The 14,452-nt window shown below is 38.9% G+C and overlaps 1 protein-coding gene across 2 annotated transcripts in view; it reads left to right on the forward strand.

Moving 5' to 3' along the window:
* The window catches only part of ANO3 (anoctamin 3), a 479,469-nt gene that overhangs the window by 129,495 nt on the left and 335,522 nt on the right, over positions 1-14,452 (forward strand). Inside the window, exon 1 of one of the 2 annotated variants that reach the window (XM_011964700.1) lies at positions 5,607-6,494. The exons of the other annotated variant lie outside the window; for it this stretch is intronic. Within the exon in view, the coding sequence (XP_011820090.1) occupies positions 6,449-6,494 (46 nt within the window). The 5' untranslated portion in view covers positions 5,607-6,448. Of the gene's footprint in view, positions 1-5,606; positions 6,495-14,452 lie in introns of those variants that run through there. 2 annotated transcript variants of the gene reach the window in all.

Raw genomic sequence — 14,452 nt, forward strand, 5'->3', positions numbered from 1 at the left:
TTCTGAAGCCAGAGTGCATGAAATTCTCTTCTAGCAAAGACTAGAATATGAGGAGATGGAATAACCTTTAGAGAACATCTAATTCATCAGTATCATTACAGATTAGAGACCTAGATCCAAGGAGGCAAACTTATTTTCCCACAGTTAGACAGCATGCTAGGACACAGAGTTTATGATCTAGAATCCCAAAGCAATGCACTCTTTCCACATATCTCTGCTAAGTCAAGAAGAGACCCTCCATGACCAAGTGTTGATTTTTTTTTCAATTTCAAATCTGTTATTATTGTATTAAAATGGCATATAAAACCATTTTCTATCAAGTAATTTAAACATAGTTATCATTTTTCCCTTTTTGCACTTATTTTTATAACATAAATGATGCATATTTGATGGTTAGAATGACCACATAACTTACTGTCCAAACCAGCACACTTTTTAAAAGTTTGAGGCTATTAATAATTACACTGAGATAAAAGGCAACCCAGAACATAAAGCCACTCTATGAATGAATGGACAATAAAATTAAGATATCAGTAAGCAAAATGAAAAAACAAACCCATTCACTCCATCTCCTCCATCTAGGCTTAGCTATATTTTGAACTTTATCATTATGGATATATCTATGCACATATTTTTTTGCCAAAAGGATCAATATTGTTTTGCAGTGTGTTTTTATCAATAAATGATGTGTTAGAATCATTTTTCTCAGTAAATAAATATTCATGCACACTTAATGTTTGAATGATTGCTTAGCATTGTGTTGTTACTCTTATAACTCGCCTAGTCATATTCAAATAGAGACCACACTGCTCACTCAATTAGTCACCCTAGCCTCTGGGGGTCAAGCATATACTATCTCTGGAAAGTAAATATATAACTACAAAGGTTACCTACATTTCCATCTTTCTACAAACAAACACCTAAACAACCAAAAAGACACAGGCCTAGACCAGTCAGGCAAAGACCAAGCTATCACAAGATACATCAGCAACAAGTAACCAGTTCAATCACACCCAGGATACTTGCTGAGTATCAGCTTTGTTCAAAAGCATGGCAGTTCACCAAAAATAAAGTAAAGTTGTTGATATGACCAGAGTATCAGTTTAAGAGCCTATAAATTTGAGCAGAACCTGGCAAATAAATCAACGATTATTACGTTCTTATATTTTCAAACCAGTACAGCAAGATGAGTCTTTATGAAATTATCTGCCTAGAAGAAATAAAGTCATGAAGCTATGCAAATCTACAGACATGTATGTAAATTTCAAAGGGCAATTAGCACACTGAAATTTGTTTGAATGTCTTATTATTAGATTACTTTCACAAATAATAAAGAGTAGTTGAGGATTATGGAAAGCCATTTATTGAACAAATATTTATTTGGTCAGTTTTTATGTGTCAGTCATTTTTAGGCAACATGGCAAATAGAAAAGTGAGTCAACCTGAAGTCTATTTTAAAAGATTTCTTCTTGACTGGTAGAAAAGTATGTGCCTACTTTGAAAATCATACATGTAAATGCATGGTAGAAACATTATAAAAATGCAATTAAATGATGTTATTCATGCTTGGTGGAAATTGGAGAAGGCTAAATCTACATCTAACTGGGTCTAACTGGCTGCGTACTCAGTAGATGTGGATAAAATATATCTTCATACAAGAAATGTCATTGCTCCGTGAAGGAGTTTTAGGACAATCATTCCCAGTGGAGAAAACAGCAGCAGCAGCAAAAGCAGACCAATAAAGAAGAAAGCAATACAGGATTAAAAGAGTTTGTAAAAGAGACTTTGAAACAATATTGGAAAGTGCTGCAAGGAAATATGGAGCTCCTTGAATGGTAAAGTAGTGAACATGGACTTGATGATTTTTGTTTAAATAAATTATGCTTATTTTTAATAACATGATTGAGGTATAATTGATATACAAAGAGCTGCACATATTTAATGTTCGAAGCGCTTGAACATGTGCAAACACCTGTCATGCAATCACTACAATCCAGGCAACAGACATGTCCAAAGAATGTATGGGACAAGGTAGCTGATGACAGATTAAACAACATGGATTTAATCCTATAGGCAACTTGAAATAATTATTAAGATTTTCAGCAGGGGTCTAAGATATGAACTGCTGTTTAACCCATCATCACCTCCTTTGTCCTGCACATCTCCCTTCTCTTGATGCTGTCTTCTCACACAAATCATTTTGTGTTCCTGTCTCTTCAAAATGCCATGTGCTCCACGCACTTGAGAATTATTATTTTAATTCTGTTTTGTAAGACTTCTTAAGGCTGGACTCAGAGAAGGTTGAGGTTGCTGATCTTCCTCCATGACTTTATCTTAGACACATCCATCAGTAGTACCACTTCTGAATGCTACTCGGAGCATACAGCCTGGATATCAGCAGGATGAATCTACTTAATTCTGCTGTTATACTGTCACATGTGGCCAGAAACCACAGGCTTTTAGGGAGAAAATTGTTAAATTTCACTCCATTTTTCCTTTTATGATAGTATATGAGTTTTTTTTTACAGAGCTGGTTTGTGTCTTTAATAAATGGAGAGAAACTAGAAGCAGGAAAGTACTGCTTTTCCATTTCTGTTACCATTTAGGCAATGAGAAGTATCATTCACAATTCCAATTTTAATTAAGGCGGTGATTCATGACCCAAAGAGGCAGAAACAGGACTCTCTCGGTGCCTTTGACAGAGCACAATACAGAGAAACTCACAATTGACTGAGCTGAGGGACCTGTTTTGAAATTCAAAGGAATAAAAAGCTTCCCGGTGATGTAAAGATCAGAGTTTCTTACCTCTCTGGGGAGCAAATGTTAGCAGGCGGGCTGCAAAGTTAATTACTTAAGGAGGACAGGAGACAGGTTGTGAATTGTGGTGAGCAAGAGCAGCAGAAACATGAAGGGGAATAAAACCCTAGGTCCAAACAGAAAAAAGAGAAAAACTGAAGTTGTAGCAAGACAGGTACATGGGTAGGGGGGTAGTAAGGATAAAATCAACACATATCATTGATAGAAAGTATGAAAATCATAAAAATATATGAAAGTATAAAAAATATTACCCTTAACTCAACTTGCAAGCATGATTACTCCGGACATTTTCACATGTTTATTTCTAGGCTTTTGTTTTTTTTTCTACTTTGGAAAACAGAGTTAAGACTATATGGTGTGTTATATATTAATCATGCCCCCTCATAAAACATTATATAAAATACACATTTTGCATGTCATTAAAATTTGGAGAAAAATATTTGAAACTAAAAATAGTAGGAAAAAGCAAACCAACATAGTTCACAGTTAGCTTAGCTTTCCTTAATAAGGCTATTTGCTATCCATTCTTAAACTTGCCACAATGGAGATGTCAGTCTATCAAAATGCTTCCTTTTACCACATCACAGAATTATTTTGAGTTAAAAAAGAGGGCTTTTGCTCAAACTCCTCTTTCTACACTTCCAAAACGTACTTTCTTTCTTTACACACACACACACACACACACACACACACACACACACACACACACACACACAGAGGAATCTTTTTCTTCTCTTTGCACTGTCTTCCCATAAGGCAGATGGTGCTTCAAATTTCCTCGGCCCCTCACAAAGCTGTTCCTCTAGCAACCTCCCCTAAAAGACTGATTTTAAAACAAGCAAAGATGTTCTTTGAATCCCCTGCTAGTCAATCTGGCAGTCCAACCTAAAATGTTTCTAATTTTAAGAAAAGTAATTAACTTTACGACAAGATAGTTTAATCATAGCTGCAGCAAGGAGGTTAGGGTGCAAGGGTGTTAGAAATAATAATAAACATTCTTTCCTTGGGAAAAAATCCAATGAGGTTCAAAATCCCAACTCATTTCTAGTTCTGGCAGATACATATTTGCCTCCTGCTGGGTTTTGGATCAGGGAGTAGGTTGGAGAATCAGAGATCAACAGAAAAAGATCTTAGGAAGGTAAAGGTAATACCTGTGTCTGGAAGTATGGAGTAGAGGGACTTTAATTCTTTTTGTTTGTTTGTTTTGGATGGAGTCTCCATCTGTTGCCCAGGCTGGAGTGCAGTGGTGCGATCTCGGCTCACTGCAAGCTCCACCTCCCAGGTTCAAACCATTCTCCTGCCTCAGCCTCTGGAGTAGCTGGGGCTACAGGCGCCTGCCAGCATGCCTGGCAAGGGGACTTTAATTCTTTTAACTAGTCCTGCTGACCAGGGATTGGATTAAAGTTTAAATTTCAAAAATATTTGTGATTATAAAACCGGTGATTTAAAAGGGTTTTAAAAATTTAAATGAGATCCACAGGGGTCATAATTATAACAGTGACTAGCATGTATTGGGTGTTAGTTTTCTGCCATTCTTAAGTTCATTGTCTTTGCATTAGAATCAATGAGTTGGTTCACATCAGAATGATCTGTAAGTTGAGTTCTATCAGAATTTTAACTCTGTATGAACAAAATTTAAAAAAATCCTCAAGCAAGACATTTATTCTTCTTGGTTTCAGTGCCCTCATCTATACAATATCTGTATTAAAAGCCCTTGTGGAGATAGTCTCTGAGCTCTGTTTTAGATCTTCATTTGGAAGTGAACTCACACTGAGTCCATTGTCTGTAACCAAGTATTTCTTCAATGCCTGCATACTGAGCTCTTACTGAATGCTCAGCATTTCTTTCTGGAAAGACCATTATGATACATTAAAGAACGTAGCACATTGTTTGCTATTCCTCCCACTGAGAGTAGAATCCAGTTTCGCTCTTTTTGCTTCAGATGACTTTAGGACCAGTTACTGAACAATCAAGAGAGACTCTGAGAGATAACCGCCTGACTGAACCTAGCCAACCTGTAAAATCCATAAGTAATAGTAATAAATTGCAGTTTACAGGTTAGTTTCAGGGTGGTTTGTTATGCATCCATACATCATTGGGGCATCTGCTTGTTCAAAGCTATATTCCCCTCACTCTTTTGTATCATGCACCACAGGTGAATCAAACAGTATACAATAATAGCTCAATATTTTTGAGGTATCGAATGTTTGGAAATTTCTGCATATTTTTCATCTGCTTTTATTTGGATTATTCACCTGATTCTGAGTTGATCCCATAAAACTTCGAAACTCAGGAAGCAATGGACTCTTGCGATATGTCTGTTCAATAACATCCTACATCTTCCAGGAAGAACTCAGGGCTTTGAATCAGGGAGCAGGGATAGATGGAGGAAAGGAGATCCTACTGAAACATGTGTTCAGCTAGCTCCTGGTCATATTCTGGCCACTGCAGTTTGGCCTTTCAAAAGTTACTTCACTTATAAGTGGGAGCTGAATGATGACAACACATGGACACAATGGGGAAACAACACACACTGGGGCCTGTTGGAGCGGGAGGGAGAGCATTAAGAAGAATAGCTAGTGGATGCTGGGCTTAATACCTGGGTGATGGGGTGATCTGTGCAGCAAAGCACCGTGACACACGTTTACCTGTGTAACAAACCTGCACATCCTGCACATGTACCCCGGAACTTAAAAAAATTGGTGAAGTAAATAAATAAATAATACAATAAAATTTCTCAAACTAAACAAAGAGAGTTACTTCACTTCTTTGGATATCAGGTGCCTTCTCTTTCAAATAAGGTGTTGATTAATGTGGTCTTGAGAATTCTTTGTTGCTCTGATCTTAAGTTTCTTTTTATAATATTAGAATCATATTTTACCTACATTATAGGGCTTTGTGAAGATTAAATCGAGCATCGTGGGTAGTGTTTTTTCAGCCCCTGTGACTAAGTAGGTAATAAATGGTCCTCAATCATCATCATCATCATAGATGATTCAAGGCCTGAATGGCAGAAGCAGAAGAGGAGAACTCAAGTGAAAAGTGCCAGACACAGAACACAGCTTACCTAATTAAACACGCTGCTGGCTAAGCTGGGGTGGCTTTCTGCCCCCGCTACTTAAGAGAGAAAAATAGAAACGTCTCTGCATCTGCCACTGCATACCCTCTCAGAGCACAGACCAACTTTGCCCTTCCTTAAAAGTCCCAGGGTTTACCTACCAACTTTTAGGAAATAAATAACCAGCCTCAAAGCTTGATAAAGAGGGCATCAGTAGCAGCTCTAGAGGTTTGCTCTGATTTATATCTCATCCTCCAGTAAAGTCTTCTGCTCCCACTCCTAGCCAACCCCGCTCAACGCCCACCCTCACTGCGGCACTGGACGCGCGGGGGATGCGGGGTTATTCCCCGAGTAGCCGCTAAGGGGAGCCGGACGCTAGACCGCCCTCCCGCGTTCCCATGGCAACGACACCGGCGGGCGCGTAGCCTAGGGAGCGAAGTGCCGGCTAAAGCAGGTGTCGGATTGCAGCGCGCTCGCCGAGGCTCCGGACCTTGGAGCCTCAGAGTCTGGCTACTGTTCCTCCGCCTCCCTCTCGGGCAGCTCCCTAAGCCGGCTGGGACGCGCAGAGTGAAAATGGTCCACCATTCAGGCTCCATTCAGTCTTTTAAACAGCAGAAAGGTCAGTTGGAATCTTGCTCCCCTCTCCCTGCGGGCGTCACTTCCCCCTCTGCATGCCCTTGCAGTTGTGTAGGAGCATCCTTTGCAGGCTTATGCGACACAGAGGTGGGGAACTCTGTGAAGTTCAAAAAAAAAAAAAAAAATTAAATGCCTCTTCACTCTGCATCCTAGATGAGTGATTTTCTGAGCCTCCGCACAGTGCCTGGGAGTAGCGGAATTCGTCATTTCAGGACTTGACTTAATGTATATCTCTGTGAAGATTGTTTCAATGCACTGCAGTAAGCCCCGCTTAGTAGGGATTGTCCAAATAGCTCAGTAGAGCTCTGAGGGGTGAGGACAGAAATGTTCAACAGTATTTGCCGTCTTCTGTGGTTCAAATGTTGAGTAATCTTCACAAAAGTGTGCCTACTCCTTGAGACGCATTTACACAATCATAAGATAAATGAATTCTTGGGAGAGTTCCAGAGCTGGCCTGTTGCAGTTAAAGGGGCTCTGGCACTTCCTTGGGAAAATTTATTGTTTGCCCATGTTCCATGCTTGATTCTGGGTTTCAAGTTCTTGATGTTAGATTTCTCTTCTAGGGGCTTCGTATTATGTCTTTTAGCTTCTCCCTCAAGTTTCTTGCTGGGCATAGTGACAAGAATCTGTATGTTCAAGTTATCCTCACTCTTTGATCTTTGTTTCTTAATTTGGTTTAAAAGGCTTTTTACGGAGCATTTTTATTTTGAGGCACATTCACAGTTTTTGGAGTTTTATTATCCAGAAGCAATAACTAACACAATTGCAACTTTGCTGAATTAATAATGACAATAATGATACAGTTAACCATAGAGTGCCTAAGATGTGTGGATTCTGGAATGCTGAATTTGTTCATTCAAAGTAAATATTTACTTAAATATTCTCATCCCCCACCCTCCAGATATTATTTGTATTTCTTTCGTCGACAGTTGTTTTTTTGTAGGGCTTTTTTTTTTTTTTTTTTTTTTAGATAGATTCTCGCTCTGTCGCCCACTCTGGAGTGCAGTGGCAGGATCTCTGCTCACTGCAAGCTCCTCCTCCCAGGTTCACACTATTCTCCTGCCTCAGCCTCCTGAGTAGCTGGGACTACAGGCGCCCGCCACCACGCCGGGCTAATTTTTTTTTTGTATTTTTAGTAGAGACTGGGTTTCACAGTGTTAGCCAGGATGGTCTCGATTCCCTGATCTCGTGATACGCCCGCCTCGGCCTCTCAAAGTGCTGGGATTACAGGCGTGAGCCACCACGCCTGGCCCTTGATTTTTTTTTTTTTTTTTTTGTTTAAACAAAAACTAGATTAGCACACAAGAAATAATTTCGAAGGGATTCCTGCATAAGACAGAATATGGGACTGACTGAGTTTCCAGAACGATTATTCTGTACTCAGTTCAAGCCCAAGTTCTCTAGGATGTTTCAAACATATGTTGAAATTGGGAGTGATGTGTGAGACTGTGGGGGTAGACAAAAATTTCAGCTAGTATGCACTTCTACTTCAACTCTAAACGTTTCAAAGAAAGTTAAACTGCTTCAAGAAGTTGTGTTCTCTTTCATCATGGTTTTAAACATATATAAACTTTTAGAATGAAGACAAAGATGGTAGGAACTTTGCAACGGCCTCACAGAATGAATACCTCCTCTGATGCATTGGCTATGGGTGACTCATTTCTGGGATCTGGAAGCTTCAAATGACCCCCACAACAATGTATTATGTATGGATACATGTTGTGCTTTTAAGAAGGAAATAATTGCCAACTGTAGGACCGACTGTTATTGCTCAAAGTGAGTGATAAGAAATTGTGCAATTGCTGGCATTTCATATTGTTTCCTTTATGATGCATTATGAGCCATTTAGTTTCAAGTAAGTATAGTATTTACTGTTTGGCACAAAAGGCAACTTCAGCAAATGGATACAAATCTAGAGGAGGAGTACTCCAGTAGGAAGGAAGCAAGATTCATTTTAGCTAAGTGGTTCTGGTTAATGGCTTCTTAATCCTGCATGGACATTAGGAAAAAAACAGACCAAATTGAGGATTAGCTATTTTTATTCTTCAGATAGGAAGAAGCAAAATAATTCTCTAGATGTTATCTGTCCCAGGAGGTATGCAACAGCAACAACAACAAAACATTCAGATGTGCTTTTCACCATAAAATTAACCTGGAAATTGCACATTAAAATGGAGAAAATTCTCTGGTGGTACTCTGTACTCCTAGGTTCTAAGCTTGCCTTTGTTACTAGCTGAGAAATCTTCAACAACGTGATTAATTTCTTTGGACTTTGCTTCATATATAGGATGAACAGAATACACTCCTAATCCCTTTGGCCTTTTCTATCTCTCTTCCTCTCTTTAATGGGAGGGACAATTTGCATGTGAAGGCAGAGATGATTTCTTCCAGGACCAGATAAAGAGGAGAGCCTTGCTTTTAGTTTACTTTTACAAATTGATTTAGCTGAAAAATCCAGTTGATGGAATTTACTTTTGTTTTAATCTAGTGAGCTCAATGTCTCTTTTAAAAATTTTGATTTCAACTTTAAAATATCTAGATATATCCAGAAATCACCCTTATTATATTATTTTAAAAGGTTCCACCCTTAATTGAAAAACAGACACACTCAATAAATAAACTCTACAAAAGGCATAGGGATTCTCCTTTATATTTGAGAGCTATGTATTAACCAATCCCCGATCAAAATTTGTTTTGATAGGTAAGTATAAGTATAGTATAAATAAGTATAGATGCCAGACTTGGTATCTGTGAAATGAAATACTGTATGTAAGTCTTAATTTATTCATTAATTTAATCTCTGGTCTTTATTTTGAGCCCTGGATATTAATCCAATGCATTCTACTTATAGGTTATGTCATTTAATATCAACTAAGCCACAGTTACTGCTTATGTGAAATGAAGATAATTTTATCTATCTTGCAGTGTTATAAGGTGTTTAGCAGTTTGTCTGACACACAGTTGGGGCTCAAAAAATTTAGTGATTTTTCTTACTAAAATTCATCCAGGCTCATTCATCTTTGGTTGGCTCTTTAGTAGTATATTGGACTCTTAGCAGTTCCCTTATAATTTCTTGCCTTTTTTTTTTTCTTTTGCATCATGCAGCTTTATTACTTTGGGATTCATCTTAAGGAAAACAGTGGACTCCAGACCATCTACGGATGGTTCTTTAAAATAGTCTGGAGTTAACAATCACAAACGCTCCGCAATTCATATGTCCATCCCTCGGGAAAACTTCCAAAGCATTCCCATAGAAATTTTTAGGTTTGCAATTAACTTTATAATCTAAAATGTTTTTGCAAGAAATGGTATTTATTCACTCTCCACTCTTAAGTACCATGCTTTTGCTGCGTGTATGCCGGGGACTGTGCTTAGTAATAGCATTATTCGGTACTCTTTTGTTGGTGAATCTGGTGCTGCCAAACCCTCCTCCTTAAAGGAATTGGTACAATAGGGAGTCTGAGAGATTTGCTAAACACTTTTATGAGAATTGCAGACAACTCTGCACTTCTGCAGGAAAATGTTGACATTTTGATTTTTGGCAGTGCCAGTTGTGTTTATGAAGAAGATATACACATATATTTTTGAACTTTAATCCACTGTAAATTTTAGATTATCTTATTAAGAGGCTTAATAGGTTAGGAAGTAAAAAGTGAGACATCTGTGCAGTGCTGGGGAGGGGGAGGCAGTCTGCTTATTTTTGATGTCCCAAGGGTAAATTGGAGTGTATTATGGTTATAGGCAACTGGGAGTGTATGTTTGCTTTTGTCTTAGCACATCTTGTAAGAACACATTAGCTGACACATCAGCAGTTTTTTCTGGGGAAAGTCCAACTTTGCTTCCTAGCCTGGCTTTCTATGTTTTGCTTGATTTATGATGAACTCATGTGTCATACAAGGGTGGGCAAGAAAAGGACAATGATAGATCTGGCTTCTGATGGCTTCTCCTTACCAGTACAGCTACCAAGACTTTTCATAGAACAATAGATCAAATCAAACACAGCCTGTCCAAAAAGATTTGGGCTTAATGGGATCAGCAAAGGCTGTTAAGTGATTCGTCATTATCCTAAAGGACATTTGGTTAAACAGAGAGTGTTTTTAGTAATTCCGCAGAAATAAGCATTTACTACTCACACAACTCATTTAATAAGAAGAATATTTTACACTTATATGGAGACTTACAAACCAAAGTATTTTCTTTCTCTCTTTCTCTAAATATATTAGTTGCTATTGCAAGTGTACATCCATAAAGCCACTTGGCACAACTATCCTGCTTTGTGTCGAGTTCTGACTTCAAATTACTTAGAAGGACAATCCTGGGGAAAATATCTTGTTTCAGAATCTCTGATATCCACTGTTTTCATCTCCTTTTCTCCTAACTGACATCCTTACAATCTAGAACCTCCCTATACCCTTATAGTAGAGAAATAAGAAAAAAAATCTGGAGCCATTTATACAGTGACAAAATTTCATTCACTCATTGTGCTAACTCTTCCTGGTATTTTCACAGTCTATTCTTTTATTTATGACTAAAGCTCAGGAGGCATTGTCTCTCATTAAAATAATTCTAAGTTGTGTAGGAAAAATCACTGGGGGAGATATTTTAAGGTAAGGAGTTATACTTTTCTTAGGCTGGTACTGAATATCAACCTGGATCATTAGAAAGAATTGGGAGTCTAATCTAATTTAGAACCCATTTGGTCTTCTACTCTGTCCTTTAATTTTCACCTTTCTCTTTCTTTCCTTACACAGAAGGTTTCCTAGATATTTGGAACTCCAGTTCTCCATTAACAATCCCCCAGTAAGAGTGAGCCAAACTATAAAAAGAATATAGAGATATTTCAACCCGAAAAAAAACACAAGTGTCTGGGACTGTATCTTAAAAAATCTTGCATATATACCTCAGATGGCTCAGAGGAATTACTGTGTTAATTCAAAGTAAGAACACTGCTGTTTAAAATGATGGCTTTGAATTAGCAAGAATAGTAGTATATGTTATGTGATAAATATATATCCTCTACTTAGTAAGGGAGAGAAGTGATGGAGTTTAAAATTAATTCTATCTAAAGTAATTATAATTTTAAAATGTGTTTCAAAGCTATCTAGAATTTTACTCATCTAAAATAGCACATTCCTTGATGATTCTAGAGAGCTGAAGTTTTCATTTGAATCTGGGATTTGCAATTATATTCTGCACATGAATGTTTCTGAAAATAATATATTTGAAGTTGATGATTATATAAACCAATTTATCAAAAGACAATTTAAACTCAAACCCTTAAAAAATCCAAGAAAAATTCAACCTTCTCGTCATTATTTCAATGTCTTATAAGTCTGCAGATGTTTATTAAATGTTAGCGTAAAAATTATGGCTCACTTTGGGAGGCCGAGGTGGTGAATCACTTGAGGACAGGAGTTTGAGACCATCCTGGTCAACGTGGTAAAACCCCATCTCTAGTAAAAATACAAAAATTGGCTGGGTGTGGTGGTGGGCACCTGTAATCCCAGCTACTCGGGAGGCTGAGGCAGGAGAATCGCTTGAACCAGGGAGACGGATGTTGCAGTGAGCCGAGATTGCACCACTGCACTCCAGCCTGGGTGACAAAGTGAAACTCAGTCTCAAAAGAAAAAAAAAAACAAAACAAAACTGTGGCTTAATGTAATGTAATTGTACCTTGTTGAAAAGAGCACTGACTCAAAGTTCCCTGAGATTGACCCCTGTTACCACCTCTGTGCCTTTGAGCATTTACCTTTTCTGAGCAATAGTTTCCTTATCCAAAGTTTCAGGATAGTAACATCTACCTCTCAGGATTGTAGTGAATGATAATAATAAAAATAACAGCAAAAACAAGAGCAGAAGCTAATATTGTGTGGACACTATTACACATTGAGAGGTGAAGCCCCCTAGACTTCCTGGGTTGAGTGGGAACTTGGAGAACTTTTCTGCCTAGCTAGAGGATTGTAAATGCACCGATCAGCATTCTGTAAAAATGCACCAATCAGTGCTCTGTGTCTAGCTAAAGGATTGTAAACACACTAAACAGCACTGTGTAAAAACGTACCAATCGGTGCTCTGTAAAATGGACCAATGAGCAGGATGTGGGCGGGGCCAAACAAGGGAATAAAAGCTGGCCACCTGAGTCAGCAGCAGCAACCTGGTGGGACCCCGTCCATGCTGTGGAAACTTTGTTCTTTCACTTTTCACAGTAAATGTTGCTGCTGCTCACTCTTTGGGTCCGCACTACCTTTATGAGCTGTAACACTCACCGCAAGGGTCTCCGGCTTCATTCCCGAAGTCAGCGAGACCATGAACCCACCAGGAGGAACAAACAACTTCGGATGCGCCACCTTTAAGAGTTGTAATACTGCAAAGGTCTGCGACTTCACTCGTGAAGTCAGCGAGGCCACGAACCCACTGGAAGGAAGAAACTCTGGACACATCTGAACATCTGAAGGAACAAACTCTAGACACACCATCTTTTAAGAGCTGTAACACACACCGGTAGGATCCGTGGCTTCATTCTTGAAGTCAGCGAGACCAAGAACCCACCGGAAGGAATAAATTCTGGACACACCATTGTTCCCAAAGTTCAAAGATACACATTCACTGCATTATTTTATACTCTCTAAGGCTTTAATAATTTTCTTATTGTTCTTATTTTCAAGGTAAGGGATTTGAGGTTGAGATAACTTATATGCATTGCAAGTTAACTCTTAATGAGTGAAAAAGCTAGGGTTTGAACACAGCCCTCCCTGATGCCAAAGTCCCCCACCCCCCTTTTTTTTTAAGACACAGTCTTGCTCTTCTTGCCCAGGCTGGAGTACAGTGGAGTGATCTCGGCTCACTGTAACCTCTGCCTCCTGGGTTCAAACTATTCTCCTGCCTCAGACTCCTGAGTAGCTGGGATTACAGCTCCCCGTCACCATGCCTGGCTAATTTTTGTATTTTTAGTAGAGACGGGGTTTTACCATGTTGGTTAGGCTGGTCTCCAACTCCTGACCCAGGTGATCCGCCTGCCTCAGCCTCCCAAAGTGCTGAGATTACAGGCGTGAGCCACCGCGCCTGGCCCAAAGTCCACATTTCTAACCATTGTCCATTCCACAAAGAAGCCTAATTGTTGCAGGTTCTTTGGAGAATGAAACACTTAAACAGCTGAAAAGCATTTCAGTCCTGTCTAATTTTCACCACAGCTGTCTGTAGATAGTTTCCTTGCTCTACACCTTTTCCCTAAAAATATTATCAGAGTTCAGGGCAGATTTTTATTGTTTCTTAACTTCATCATGGGTAGCTCCCCATCCCTTCTGTGACTTCAGTCACCATATATCTGAAATGAAAACATCTGGCAGAATGACCCCTCCATGTTCCCTTCTGACTCTGCAGTTCATCAAAAGTTACAGAAGTGTGAAATAATATCCTTAACCTGTAGTGTATTAGTACAACCATCCTGGCTGTCTGTTTGGTTATTCTTATTCTTTCCTCTTAAATTGCACTGCAAGTAGCAATTACTTTAAATTCCGATTGGTTTCAATGCAACAGCTATGTAGGAAGCCTGCAGCAGCTGCGGGATACAGATTCACCAAAGCGTGAATCTCCCATATTCACCCCCTCACTATAACCGAGATGTGGTTGGCCTGCTGAGGAGAGAGGTTCCTTGAGGGTAAAACTGGGTTGCCTGAAAGTTATGTTACTGAAAGTATTTTGCAAATGCATTGTATTGGTTGTGGTACATTTCTTATCATTGTACTCTTAGTTACTAGGCTGACCCAAAGGCATTTCCTAAAAATACCTCCTAAAGTTGTGTGTTTTGTTGGTGCACAAGTAAAACGTCAAATGCCATTACTTTCAATGACAAAATCCTCAATAACTTTTACACCAACCTAATATATTTTATATTTGTCTTTGGAACACTAATAACAACAGTTTGGGAGGGTGGTGGTGGCT

Source organism: Mandrillus leucophaeus, unplaced genomic scaffold, assembly GCF_000951045.1.
Source record: "Mandrillus leucophaeus isolate KB7577 unplaced genomic scaffold, Mleu.le_1.0 Scaffold700, whole genome shotgun sequence".
NCBI lineage: Eukaryota > Metazoa > Chordata > Mammalia > Primates > Cercopithecidae > Mandrillus > Mandrillus leucophaeus.